The sequence below is a fragment of the Pyrgilauda ruficollis genome, unplaced genomic scaffold (genome assembly GCF_017590135.1).
Source record: "Pyrgilauda ruficollis isolate IOZ18807 unplaced genomic scaffold, ASM1759013v1 scaffold4, whole genome shotgun sequence".
NCBI lineage: Eukaryota > Metazoa > Chordata > Aves > Passeriformes > Passeridae > Pyrgilauda > Pyrgilauda ruficollis.
Genome location: NW_024525489.1, coordinates 23013314 through 23027829, shown reverse-complemented (window position 1 = coordinate 23027829; position 14516 = coordinate 23013314). Strand labels below are relative to the sequence as shown.

General features: G+C 48.6%; 1 protein-coding gene across 4 annotated transcripts in view; it reads right to left on the bottom strand.

The window, feature by feature from the left end:
- SLC8A1 (solute carrier family 8 member A1) overlaps positions 1-14516 on the bottom strand; it is a 122655-nt gene that overhangs the window by 81930 nt on the left and 26209 nt on the right. For all 4 annotated transcript variants that reach the window (XM_041477012.1, XM_041477014.1, XM_041477013.1 and 1 more), the window contains exon 3: positions 11464-13299. In XM_041477012.1, coding sequence (XP_041332946.1) covers positions 11464-13292 — 1829 coding nt within the window. In that variant the 5' untranslated portion in view covers positions 13293-13299. The remainder of the gene's footprint in view (positions 1-11463; positions 13300-14516) is intronic.

The following is a 14516-nucleotide window of genomic DNA, read 5'->3' as shown; positions in this document are numbered from 1 at the left end:
ATTCCCCTCGTGCTCTTTATGCCCCTTACACTCGATATCTCTTTGGGGTCTTCTGATTGTTTATTTGGGTTCTATAGAGTCTCCAGGGGACTGGCCACACCCAGGCAGTGCTGCAGGTCCCCGTCCCCTTTGTCAAACAAAAGGCTGGTGCCAGGTCACAGCCCCTTGCCTGAAGTTCCAGTTCTTTCCCCCACCCCGGGCAAAACCTGCAGCTCCCACTGCAGCTGCACAACAAGAGGCCTGCACTGTGTTCCTCCACAAGAAGAGGTGTCGAGGATGCAGGAAAAGGAGCCCTAGGCTTTCACCTGTGCTTTTCAAAGCCACTGCCTTCAGAAGGCAGAAGCCCTCTGGCACTTTATATTTACAAATAAAAACAGGAACCACTTCCTTCAGCAGCCAAGGCTGAACTAAAAGCCTTTCTTAAGGGTTTGAAGTTGCTGAGGAAGAGGAATTTTGGATAACTTGAGGCTGGTTCTGCAGTTCTAATCTGTCAGATGACATGAATCCATCCAAGCTTTCCGTCCTTGTGATTCTGCATTAACACCCAGCAGCAGCCATGGGATGAGAGCTGCTGCTGCAGTCCATGAAGCTTGCTGGCTCAGCTGACAGGGAATGTTTGAGCACAAGGCAGGCACTCTACAGGGAAAGCAAACTGCCCTCCTGGCTTGAAGAGGACAGGTGAAAGGATCAGAAGTCAGGGATTGTATACGTGGTGCAGCAAAGGAACAGGGAGGGGAAGTGGCTGCTTTAGTGGCTAGGAGGAACTTGTAGGAAAAGAACTTAGATACCTTTGCAGGATTTGTGGAGCAAAGGAGAACATTGGCTTGGTGCTCCCTGGAGATTCTAGGATACCCCTGGCTGGCAGGCACAGGGGCAGCAGATTTTTTCCTGTGCACTGGGAGAAAAGGACACAAAGGTTGTTTCTCAGACCAAGTATTTACAACCCTCCCTGACTTCTCCTACATTCTCAGGTTTGCCTTTCCTTGCATAGGTGGCTGCAATGGCCTTGCTCAGCTGCATGTAAGAGCAATCTCCCTTTCTGTTCCCAAGCATTGGGTTCCCATTACCTGCTCTAGGAGAGGGAGGACATCGTGCAGCAGTAAGGAGGTGGTGGTCCAAGGGAATTTTCCTAGCTCTTCTCTTCAGGTGTGTTTCCCAGGTAAAGTTTGATAAGCATACCCCTAGCCTACCTCTGCCTTCAGATCTGTTCATTAGCACCTTTGGGAGGGCTTTCTAGGACTGCCAGTTCTCAGGGGGCTGAGATACGGTGTTTTAATTGTATATAATTAAATACTGCTCCCTTATCTAGATTTCAAAGTTTACTGTTGGGGCTTCAGTGCCAATGCTCTCTTCCTCTCTAATTAGCTTCCTTAATGTGTGCAGCCTTGCTTCTTCCCCCAAGGGGACAGGGCTCTCCTGCAGGGAAGCCTGGATTGCATCTAATTATTAGCAAAGGAGACAGACGGCAGCACTGCCCCTGCCCCAGGTGTCCCTTGAGAGCAAGGAGCCCAGAATGGGTGGCCACAGGGAAGCTGTGTCATGTGAGCATGTGGTCTTTCTGCTCCATCTGTACGTTGTTTTGCATGTAATCCTATCACAGGTTCGTGGCAGAAGACCCTGCAGGACGAGGGGCCGCCTGACTGAAGTGCAGCTCACACGAGGAACACTTTTGCCTGGCCAGCACATAGCAAGAGGAGAGAAGGAGTTCCCAAAGCCTCATCTGACCCAAGGTGTATTAGAAGAGACAATACACCTGATACCTTCACTCAGTTTTAGGGCAGTGCCTTCTAAGCTGTCCTCTGCTGTTGACAGAGGCCACCCACTCCCCCAAGAGAATGGCACGAGGATGGTTACCCTCCTCTTGAATATCTTCAGGATGGCATCTGTCTCATTCATTGCCAGAGCACAGTGTTCTGAGATCAGATTTGGCTGCCAGGTCATAATGGCACCTCCTGACTTGGTTGTTCCCCTCCTACTTGAATTTGGGTTTATGACTGCTCTTACACAAGCACTTTACAGTGTCTTGCTTCTGTTCAGGCTAACTCACATCTCTGCAAATCCCCATCCTACCTCTGACAATGCTTTCAGACTATTCTATCTGTAAGCTAAAACACCAATTTTCTATTTCCCATGCCCAACAAGCTCCATTTCAGGACAACCACCTACTGAACACCTTTTCACCCCCATCCAGTGACACATTTCTCTTTCCAGACAGATTAGCCCCCTTCACCCCAGTGGCCCATTTAGCCAGGGCTTGCTTATGACAGTGCTAAATAAGACGACATTAAAAGCCCTTCTGAAGCTCAGTGATATGACAACACTGCTTCTCCTTTACCCAAAAGGCTGGCATAAAAGGAAATTAGGTTGGCTTGATAAGATTTGTTCTTGACAAATATATGCTGGCTGTTATTCATCTCCTTGTTATCTTTGAGGTACTTACAAATAACGTGTTGATTTATTCTAGGCTCTTTTAGGTACAAAAGCAGACCTAATCTGGCTGAGCTGCTTTTGAAGGCAGCTTCTGAGCTTGCCTGCACATGTCACCTATTGCCCAGGAAACCTTCCAGAGGGATTGCTAAGAGCCCCATGCACTCCCCTGACAGCACAAGGCCAGATTTCCATGTGCCTCCTGTTCTGGGGACAGGCACGCTGTGTCTCTGTCCTACACCTCAGGCCTCATGACCACAGACATCACAGAGGGACCTGCTTCTTGGCAGAATCTGTTATTCAGATCCCTTCCCCTTTTCCCTCTGCATTGCTAAGGCATGAATGTCCAGAATATCTCCTTCCCATCTAATTCTTGTCCAGTTCATGCTCAGCCTGATTCTGACCCAACCCTACCACATTTTCTCTGTTACAATCCTCCCTACTAAACTGACCCATTTTCAGATTTTTGTACGAGTCTTTCTGAGTTCCAGGTCACCAGAGAGCTCATGAGTCAGGTAAATCTCCTGCTACACTTCCCTCCTTATTCCCAGGATGATATGTGCTGGGGGCATTGATACTGATTATGTTTACATTATTTTTGCCCTGTGCAGGGGTGATACCTTATTTCCCTTGGTCCTGTCATATACCCAGTCACTAAAGAGGAAGATAAATTTTAATAACCGGACCTAAAGTGTGAATGGAAATCTACTGAACCAAGTGAGCACTTGGCTCCTGTGCAGGTAAAACCTGCTCCCTACCTGCCTGAGCCAAAGTAACAGGTTTTGTTTCAGATCAAGCCTCCTCTTCTCAATGAAACCAGGGCGTCTCTCCCCTGCTCTCTGCAGCTCAATTCATTCCAGACTCCCTGCAGAACTGGCTTTTTTCCTGCCTTACACGCTGTGACAGGGCTGTGAATTTCAGAGAGAGCTGTGCCTGTGAGGACAGCGGAGCCTGGGCTGCACAGCAGCACCGCCGAGGGCGGAGGGAGGGCTGTGGCCGAGGACACACAGCTCCTCGGAGCACAATGTCCACAGTCTCCAGACAGGAGTGCTGCCTGCCCCGATGCAAAGGCATGCCAGAATAAGTCATCTGTCACAACGCTGCTGCTCAGGGTGCACGGGGGAGGTTTTGGGGCAGAGGATGGCACAGCCACGGCCACATGAGCAGTACAGAGATGGGAGGGCAATCATCACGGAGAAGGCCAGGCAGGGGGGATGCTGAGAGCCTGCTTGGCAGTTTTGGGGGCTGCTGAGTGCTCACGGATCCACAGATTTCTACTCCAAATTGTTTGCAAGAACCCACGTGTAACTATTTTGTTCTTTAGGATCACGTGTACTGACAAATTAAACCAGGAGCACGCAAGCACGTCTCAAAATTAGTTTCTCACTAGGAAGCAAGCAACCAAGTTTGGAAAAGAACTCTGAGCAAATCAATCGTTTTTTGTCTTCATGTCCTTCTTATGTCCCAGACAGCGAGACAACAGCTTTGCCACCTGGTGACAGTGCATCTGGCCCTTGGGACAAGGGTCTCCTGCGGGGTGTACTGGGCTTGTGGTTGAATTAAAGCCATATTGCATGGCCCCAAAATAGCACAGTGTGTGACTACCACATATCAGTGTTTTAATGGGAGCAAATAACCAGAGGAATCACTCAAGCCCTCAAAAGAAGGTTCATGATAACAATGCCATAGAATTTAAACCATCCCTTGAAAAACTCCAAAGATAGTGTCTCTGCACTGGACTCCACTCAGCTGTGCCCCATCCCTGCCCCCAGCCATCTGCACTCAGGGGACCTTTCCCTGGAAAGGACTTTGCTCTGAGCGGGCAGGCATACGTCATCAGTTCCATCTCTCTCCTCCCAGCACCCAGTTCACAGAGATTCAGCCATGCCCCCCATCTTTTGTTATTGCTTTGTTTCTCACCGCCAGACACATTTGATTGTTACTTTGATTGTGTAGGAAGCAGTCCAGACATTATGGAAATGGAACCATATAGGGACTGGGCAGAGGAGGCTCATGCTGGTCACCCTCTTACTTACACAGCAGTGTGAATATTTTCTCTCTTACACTAAGATATTTTTAAAACAGAGAATGCTGTTACTGTTTGTTGTCACCCAGGATCCAGCATTGCCATTCTTGGAAACCAGCACAGTGCTTCTAATGTCATTGTCAGAAACTTTATTAGTAGAGTTTTTGATATCTCCCAAGATGTCCTCAGGCTAACTGGCATTTATGACTTGGAGAGGACTGACCCTAACTCCAGCCATGCTCAGGACTGCAAAGAGGAGGACATACCCCATAGTATCAGTGCAGCAAGGTCATGCACACACCATGGCAAGCACTGTGGCTGTGAGAGGCTGCTAACCAAAGCTCCTCATCCAAGAGTACTGGGAAAACACAGGTGGTTCAGCAAGACCAGACTGTGAAGGTTAAGCTAAAACAGTTCCCCTGTGGTGCTGGAGAACAGGGGAAGGAGCAGAGACAAGGCACAGGATAGGTGACTTTCCCCTTGCATGGCAGTGATGTGCATGTCCTTGATAGTGGACACATGATTTTGTCCCTGGTGTGAGCAGAGCCAGTGGAGACACACAGAAACCAGCTCCAGACATGGAAGACTGCATCTGACAAGGGCAGGGCAACATCACATCCCCCTGAGAGCAAAGAGCTGGCTGATCACACTTATTCCCCTGCAGCATGCGGGATGCAGCCTCCAGGCTCAGCCTCTCCTTCTGAGGAGGGGCTGCTTCTGACTCAGTCTACCAGGTCCAGCTTCTCCTCTCTGTTTGGCTTTGGATGGCAGCAGATGTTTCTCTGCCCATCTGTACAGATGCTTGGATGCTGGCTGTGGTCAGCTGTCTGCTTTTTGTCCTGTCACTCCCATTTTGAGCCCAAGGATTCAGCCCTGCTGCTGGAAGAATACTGAGTGCCATCCACTGAGTTCAAACCCAAGGGCAAAGTGTCAGAGGAAAGAAATCTACTCCCAAGGCAAATGCCCAACTTGAACTCCAGTTGCATTGGGATACTGTGTAACAATGAATTACCTCTCCCTGCTCAAGGGCTTGCCACAGCCATGGATCTCATGTGCACAGCTGGGACAGGGATAGATGCCTGTTCTCTTGTAAAAACCTGCTGGTGCTAATGCTGCTCCCAGCGGTGCTCAAGCACAGGCCAGGGAGAGAAGGATCTGCAAAAAGGAATAGGACTTCTCCTACCGCCTATTCTTGTCTCCCCATCAGGGAGCTGTGGAGCAGTGCCTCACTCTGCGATAACTTTCCTGTGCTGACAAGCTTTGCTATGGCTGTTGTTTCAATTTTTTAAAACAAGATCCTGCATTTTGTGAATCACTACAATGCATTTAATAGGTAACCTTTTCATAAAGGAGCACAGCGGATGTGTGCACAGGCCCTGATGAAGCTAATAACTACCTCTCAAAGGCTTTCAGGGAGTTATTACATATTTAAGATCCAAGCTCCCTTAATCAACCACAGAGATGCAGCTGGCAGCAGTAAATTGCCAACAACAGTTCATTACAAATAAGGAAACATTGGTTTTTCAAGGACAAAAACTGTGTCAGTTCCTCAGCTAACTCTTGTCCTCACCCTTCTCCCCCCGCCACTCGCCCCCAGTGATGTGCTGGCACAACTTGCTTTGTCCAATAGCACGACTCCACTGCCTAATCCCCTCCACAGGGGACATCATGCAATCAAGTTCCTGGATTTCCTGACTTATTTGGGCAAACAGCACAGTCTGCATCCCGTGCTCACCCTCCCTGAGAGAGCCACGGGCAGGACTTGTCCCACAGCACCACGATGAGTGCCACACGAGCACCCTCAGTGGCTTCTCCCTGGGGAGCAAATGAAGGCATGGGACACTCGGAGACACCGCTGTGAGGTGGCACTTGGGAATGAGTTTTCAGTACCTGCCATGTCCTGAGCACAGCACAAAGGGGAAGGTCTGTGGACATCATGTGGCCTTATTCCCTTGCTGTCTCCTAAGAGATGTGGTTGACCACGCAGCTGAGGCAGGAGCACAGCAGTTTAAGGGAGATGCCCATGCCTGGGAGATATTACGGCCAATATTTTATAAGTGTTCAGGAAAGACTAAACATTGTTTGAATGAAGAGGAGAAAAAGAAAAGACAGCTGACCCTGTTAGAGCTATATCTTCCCCTCTGAAGAGGCAGCAACCAGCTTTTGGCCTTCAGGAGCCAAAGAAATGTATAATTATACATTTCAGGCCCAGAGAACTTCTCCTCCTCAGAAGGGAAACCGTCCCCATCCATGTCCCAGCGTGGTGCAACACACCTGCTCAGACCCCCGCTGTGGGCCTTGGCCAGGGCCAGCTCCCATAAAAGGGATCTGTACTGGATGGGCCAGGAAAACTGGATGCTTCTACCAAGGATCCAAGCTGGCCATATCTGTACTGCCTACAAATCCCACTGGACCAAAGATCCAAGCCCTAGGTTCTGCTGGCCATATCTGTACTGCCTACAAATCCCACTGGACCAAGGATCCAAGCCCTAAGTCCAGCTGGCTGTATCTGTACTGCCTACAAATCCCACTGGGCCAGGCACGACTTCCAGTGGTGAGGGGAGAATACTCTGCAAAGCCCATGCTGGGCCCTGGAAGCAGGCCAAACAAGAGTTTAATCTTTGTTTGGTCTCCTTTGATATCTCACAGTGTGCTGCCAGACATTAACCCTGTGCAAGCTGGGGCTGTTGAGGCAGGGGATGCACATCGGCCCAGTGGAACAGAGCGGGACCACAAAGAGGAAGAGAATGTACTCAACAGTGAAACCTGAAAAAGGGAATGTTTCTTTGCTTCCCTTCCAGCCTGGTTTACAGCATTCTCTCTGCCACATCAGAAGACATCCTGCTCTTCAGCTGCATCCTACTGCAAGGCTGCTCATGCTGGAGGTTTTACTTTTTTCCTCTGAAGTTGCAGGCCACAGATGAAAAACTGAAATAGAGGGGTTCCAGGGCTGAGTCAGGACATTATTTTTGCTGTTTCTTTAGAAATACCCAACCCGACTTATTTTTGGAGAAGAAAAGGGGCACTTAAAAAAGCAGTACCACTTGGTTGCCCTCCTGCCACCATCTCTATTTATTGATACTGACATTTTTTAAAGGGCTCTTGGGAGGGAGCCTATGTGGTTTCTGAGGACACTTTCCCAAAAAAAAAAAAAAAATCAGAGCATGTAGCTGATGGTTTGTGTCTCTGTTAGTATTCAGCTCCTAAATTTAAGCTTCCAGAGAAATGCCAAAACTGACTTGGACAAGTAAAATTCAGCGGGCAAAGAGTGTCATTTCCTAAATCTGCAGCAGACATGTTTTATAAAAACAGCTGAACTGTATATTATGAACAGCAAGACCATTTGACATAAGATTTTCCAAGCATTTACAGGTGTGACTGCATAGGTGAAATATGAGTTTAATTGGTTGTCCACATGTACCATCATCCTCACTGACATTAATGCAGTAAAATCTTTTCTTTTGGGGTGTGCGTGCAGACATCTGGAGTGCAGATTGTAACAGATCTCTAGTTGCAATGTTATCCCTAGAAGAACTGTGTTTTTTGAACATGAAAGAACACACTGTTTTCAAAGGGCTTTGCAGTCACATCTGGAAGAAGTGCTCCTCCTGATGCTTCGAGACAGAAAGGAGAAGAGCTGATGGGATATCAGCTGAGGGAAAGCTTGCTTCCTCCTCTAATATAGGAAGCTGGACTTCTTTTGAATTATTTAGCATGCAGTCAGCAGATAAAAATACACTGACTGGATGAACCAGTGACCTCTTCTATGATCACAATAGCTGTAGTAGCCAGGGGGGCAGGAAGGGCCTACATCTGCACATCTTCCCCATGTTCTCATGCAGAAAGCTTCAATCATTAATGGAGATGCAAAACAAGGCTGGAGCCACCTTGTTGAGGCTCGGCTCAGAGGGAAGGCTCTCTTACACTTTAAATCACAGCACCTACACTGGTATCTCAACACACAAGCTGTGCTCCAGGAACAAGGAGCAGAAAAGCACCACTCAAAGAGGCAGTGCTGGGTTAAATGTTGCACAGGAGGGCCAACATCTTCTCCACTACACATCTTTTTTTGGTAGCATCAGAAGGTTTGATTAAATGCACAGGAGCAGCATGGCTTCAGCAGTTAAACTGCTATTTTGTGTATTCTGGGAAGGGGGGCCATCAACAGATTACAAAATGGGAAAGTCTCTCTGGACACTGCAAACAAACAACATGTTACGTAATTTGGCCTTTTGGGAACCAGGGGAAGGTCTCCAGAAGATCAGGGCCCTCCCAGCGCTTTCTAATTTTACTGGGACTTACCAGCAAGCCAGCCCTCTAATAATAGAGGCTTGTGCATGCTTTTCTTTCGTCTTCATGTCTCCCTGTACTGCCCTACCTTTGTTATTACTGCCCCAGAAAAACACATCTTACTCACTTTTATCAAGCTGATTCATTCAGACTTGAATGGCAGAACTGAAGAGGCACTAAAGACCTTTAGAAAGGGTGGCAAAGACATCTCTTGGCCATCAGAACATGAGAAAACCTGGAATTTTAGAACTTTATTGAATCCAGTATGCTTAGGGAATTGCACCATTCCACATAACCATGGCAGAACTGAAGTACAGCACTATCAAGCAATGACAGAGCGAAAAGTCTTTAGCTCCATAATCCACATATTGTGCTAGTATATCTTCTTTATTGGAGCAAATTCTTCCAAGGGAGCATGCCTGTAAGCAGCAGCTCAGCATCAGGAACACTCTGCTTCTGTGCTGTCCTAAACTCGTGTCCAGGTAAAACATGGACCTGCAGGAAACCTGCCAGTCAGATTGTACCACCCAGCACCTGAACACGGACTGCAGCAGTTGAGCTTTACATTAATGCCTACTGCCTTTCAGGCACATGGATAGATTGGAATATGTACCACTGGTTGCATTCTGTCCATGTCCTCTCCCACCTGAATGGAGAGAGCCCCTCGGTCAACATCTGTCCCTTACACCCAGGCCCCAGGCTGTGGACACTTCTGAGGTACCATCACTCACCGTGATTCCTGGGAGAGACAGTTTAAAGACAACAGAGACACAATGGCATCTGTTCAGAAAAGGTTTCTAAGAAAGCTGCTTTCCCCTGTTTCTTGCTTGCTGTGCACATTCTGGCAGCTGACAAGAAGAGGAAGGAGGAGGCTTGCAGCCCTGGTGAGGGCACACCAGCACAGATCCCACAGGATGTGGTCAGCTCACTTCCAGCACACCCCTTGGTTGCTGGGCTGTTGGCAAAAGTCAGCAGTGAACAGCTCAGAGGAGGGAAGGCCACCACCAGAGGCAAGCAGGCACAGCAGTGCCAGGGAGAACACCTCACCTCATCACAGCCCCAGCACCAAGAGGCAGCACAGACGCAGGTCTTGGATGAAGGACAGCACAGAGATCCTGGCCACAGTGGTGGATCCAAGGCAAGGCGTAGTCCAAGCCCCTCTGAGCACCATTACAGAGGCTGTGGCCGTGTGTTTGGCCTGCCATGTAAACATGCCACATCCCATGGGAACTGGGAACAAACGTCAAAGTCTAACTGTCACTAGCCCAGTTTTGATAGTGTTGAGTGACCTGGATAAAAAGCAAAGAGCCTTTGGGAGATATCCTTATAGCCTAGTTCATTGCATCTCTGCAGACAACTCCCTGCATCTCCCAAAATGATTAAAAAAAAAAATTCAAATAACTGCATTCCTCTCTACTACATTTAGCATTCAGCAGTCAGAAGCCATGTGCTCTTGACCCTTGTGTGAGCAACATGTCTGCTGTAGCCTCCAGAGCTACAACATCATAGATCTGTGAACTTTTGCTCAGTTTTTCCTGGGAAGTCAAAATCCCAACTGGTATAAATCCTGCCTGAGAACTATAAATCACCTTTTTCCCCTCTGCCATCTACTTCAAGAAGTTTTATGAAGAAGTTTCATTCTCCCTATGCAGATGCAGCAGATACAGGTGACAGACAGAACACAAGGACCTCTCTGGGCACTCACCACAGTTTGTCTCAGCTCCTGGGAGACCAGCAGCACAATAAATAACACCCAAGCCAGAATTTCGCTCTCCCTTTACCCAGCAGTGCCCTTTACCAGTTACTTCTTTCAGTTCTATGCAGTGTCTTTGTGCTACAGAACTTAGTCCCCTGTTGGCTGCAAACACAGAATTCACTGTAGGAAGAGCCTCAGGCTGGAAAAACACAGCTCCCAACCCTTACTCCTCCCGGAGCACCAGCTGGGCAAGGAAATGTCTTCATGACATACCCAAGGATAGATGTTTTCTACCGTGATTTACTGAGCAAATTTATGTTCTTCACATAATGTAATAAGGCTACAGCACTAATAATTTCCCCACCATCCAAATAGCAACACTCAGGAGTAGTCTCCAACAGCTTTCAGCCTCCTTTTTTACTTGCAGGCAGCTGATTGTAACTGCAGTTACATGATAACCATGAAGCTTCCCTGCTTGACAACACTTTTTCTGTGTATTGGACCGTGACCCAGGCCTGCACCCTTTATAAGAGGAAGATGTGAAGCAACCTTCACCAAAGCCCTGAGCAGAGCATCAGTAGGACAGCTGTGACCCAGTACTGGATGATCTGAGCCTCAACAGGAAACAGGAAGCAGGTACCACAATTCACACACTCAGTTTAAGCCGTTTGCAGGACAGGCCCTCGTGCCTGGGTTTTGGGTTTTTTTCACAGCCACCTCGGTTTTGTTCTCTGCTCTACTGCAGAGCTGAGGCTGTAGAGATCTGCTCAGCACATGGGTACAGCTCCCGGATCAGCTCCACCTCCTTGCTGCTGGAAGGCTGGAGTGCCCCTGACCAGGCATCACTCTCCAGTCTGCTGGCAAGGCAGGGACACTGTTTCAGGCTCCCCACAGCACCTAAGGCCATTCATGGCTTATTGCAATGCACTGGCACCCAAACACCTCCAGTGCAGCTTTGGGAGCAAAGTGCATTTCATTTCAGGAGAAACAGAGACTGTAAGAAACAAATAAAACCTTGACTTACACTATCTCATCATTCTGGAACTCCAGTTCCCCGCAGGTGTCTTCAAAGTCCTCTCCTCCACCTTTGGCCGTGCCTTCAATGGTTTTGTAGGGCACAATAACATTTCCTCGTGCTCCAGAGGTTCGCAACACTTTCACTTCCATGGTTCCTACACTTTCACTGATGTGTGTTACTGGCTCCTCGAAGGTGAAGATGCCGGCGTGGTCATCGTCAAAAATGGTGACGGTGGCAGTAGATGGCGATCCCAAGCAGGCAAGCGCTGAGACGCGGCTGGCCTCAAGAACGCCCTCATCTGAGGCCTCGGTGCTCACACGGACGTTGCTGAGATGGACCAGGAAGTTCTCATCCTCCTCAAATATGTCATCGTCGATTATGCCAACACGGATTTCCTTCTGGGTCTCTCCAGGCTTGAAGACCACCGTCCCTTCAGTGAACTCGTAGTCAGAGCCAGCGTTGGCCGTGCCGTCCTCTGTCCGGAAGTCGACGTACACCGTGTTGGTCAGGTCTCCTCCCCGGCGGACGATGGTCAGGGCCACGGTGCCACAGTTCTCCAAGCACTGGTAGGTGCCCTGCTCGAAGTAGAGCTTGCTGACGGGATCGTTTTCGGTCACCTCGCTGTTGACCTCGTGCATGCTGACGGCTTTGCGGGCCTGGTCTGCAGCGTGTCTCTTCAGGATGTTGCCAGCGCCGGTCATGAGCCGAGTGGCCTGGATGCGGTAGAAGGCTCTGCTCTTCTGCTGCTGGCTCAGGACCTGGTAGTTGGCCAACTCTATGAGCTGCTCAATTTCCTTGTCTGGGTGCTTTTGTTTCAGCTCCTTCAGGATCCGAGCCATTTCCCTCCTGGCTTCCTCGTCATCCTGGTCTTTTTCGTCCACCTCCAACACCAGTGTCCCATCCAAAAAGTTTTCCACGTGAGAATTAGCAACCTTCCCGTCCATCTCGATGTCAGCCTTGGAGGAGGGCCGGTCACCCTCATGCTCAATGATCATGCCTCTCTGCTTGCCAGCTCGGTATTTCTTGTAGACGTACTTGTAAAATAAAAGCCTCCTGTCAGCTATCCACGCAAACACCACACAGATGGGGAAGAAGAAGAAGGTGAGCAAGCCTTCCCAAACTTCCACAATCCCAGGAGAAGACACAGATAAAATAATGTAAAGCCAAGTGTAGGCAAAGATGCTCCAGGCCGCTGTAACAAAAAACACTCGCAAATGCTTGATCTTCCTTATCTCTCCGTCTGGCACCACGTACACACAGATTGCAATGATGACAAACATGTTGAAGGCAGCACTCCCCACGATGGTGCTCGGCCCCAAGTCCCCCGCCGTGAAGCCATGGCCGCACACCTCGATAACAGACAGGAGGATCTCCGGAGCAGACGAGCCCAAGGCCATCAGCGTGAGGTTGGAAACAGTCTCGTTCCAGATCCTCACGGTGGTTTTGCTGGTCTCGCCGTTGGGCTTCTTGATGGTTATTTCCCGCTCTTGGGATGTAATGACTTCGATGGAGGACATGAAGCGGTCGGCTATGATGGACACTCCCAGGAACATGTACACCATTGCTACAAAATACACCGTTGCCCGAGCGATTTTGTCCCCAAACGAGGGGTCCTGGGGTTCCCATATTGGTAAAATCACCCCCTTTTTGCAGATGTAGGAGCCAGCACACTCCTCAGTGTCGTTGGCGGGCAGTTCACTGGGGCTCTCCGCATGTGTGCCCTCTGCATGGAAGAGCAGCACCAGGACAAGGCTCAGGAGAGGGAAGCTCACTGGGAAGGTGTGTGAGTGAGTTACTCGCGACATGGCCACTTCCACCAGACGGGTCCCAAACATCCTCAACCTGAAGAGGCAAAAAGGAAAGATTAAGTGAGGCCAACCAGAGATAACAGATTTTCCTTTCCAAAGATACGGTCAAGTTATCCTGTTACTCAAGAAGATGCAGCTGATGAGCCCATTTTGTTATGATTAGTGATGTTTTCCATCCTCTGGTTCTGTCATCTGAAGCTGGATGGATTCAGATGGTACCAGTGAGCTAGCACCTACCCCCTTTAGCTACCATGATGTTTCTTTCTCTTTGTTGAAAACCTATTTGTTCAATTGCATTTTCTTGTTCCTCTAATCTAATTAAAGCCCATCATTCTGCTTCACAGCTGGCAGAAGTGTTTCCCATTTCAAAATTACAGTGCACTCACTCACTCACTGGAATTCAGGGTAAGAGCAGGAGAGGACAGGGAAATCTACTATCCCCTCATCATGTTTAAAAAATATTTCTATACTTTTAAAATCACTGTAAGCTATGTATTTCACAGTCTTTTCTTGCTCACAGTCCTCCCAAGCACCTACTCCACATCGGAAATCTGCACAAAGTGAGTTGGAGCCCTGGAAAAACCTTACTCTTAACTGTAACTTGGTCATAAGGTGCACCAGAAGGGCAGCCTGTAATTAATGATTTTGGAGCCATTCCTTCCACAGTGCATCACTTTGCACCTTCCCAAAACTGGAAAGAGCCGCATATGCATCGAAGCCTGGCTCTCTTGGCATGCTTCTAGAGGAAACGTGTCCCTGCGCTCTTTTCCCACTAGGTCAGCTTTGACGGCTTCCCCTTCGAGGGCCTTTCTCACTCCATTTACAACATCAGTCATCAGGCATGACAGCCGTTCTTGCCCTTGTCCTGCCTCAGGATTTTCCAGCAATGTAGAGGAGCTGTTAAAGAGGTTTGCAGTTAGTTAACAGTGCATAAACCGACAGAACAGATGCCTTTAAGTACAAAGAGATGCTTAGTGAAAAAAAAGCCCTGAGCATGCTCAGTGTTATATTCTCAAATTTACTAGCCAATAAAAGCTAGATCCCTAGTTATTAAAGCTGTATTTTCTCCTCAAGGAGAGCCTTTGCTATACCACGCTTCTCTAATCCAAGTTAATTTAATCAGATGGTACTTAAAAATGTTTCTATGAAGAGAGGAAAATGAGCACGTCAATACCTCGACTTCACTGGGAAATACAAAAAGCTGAGCTGATTTTCCTCAGAAAAACCCCACACCCCTGAAAGAAAAAGTCC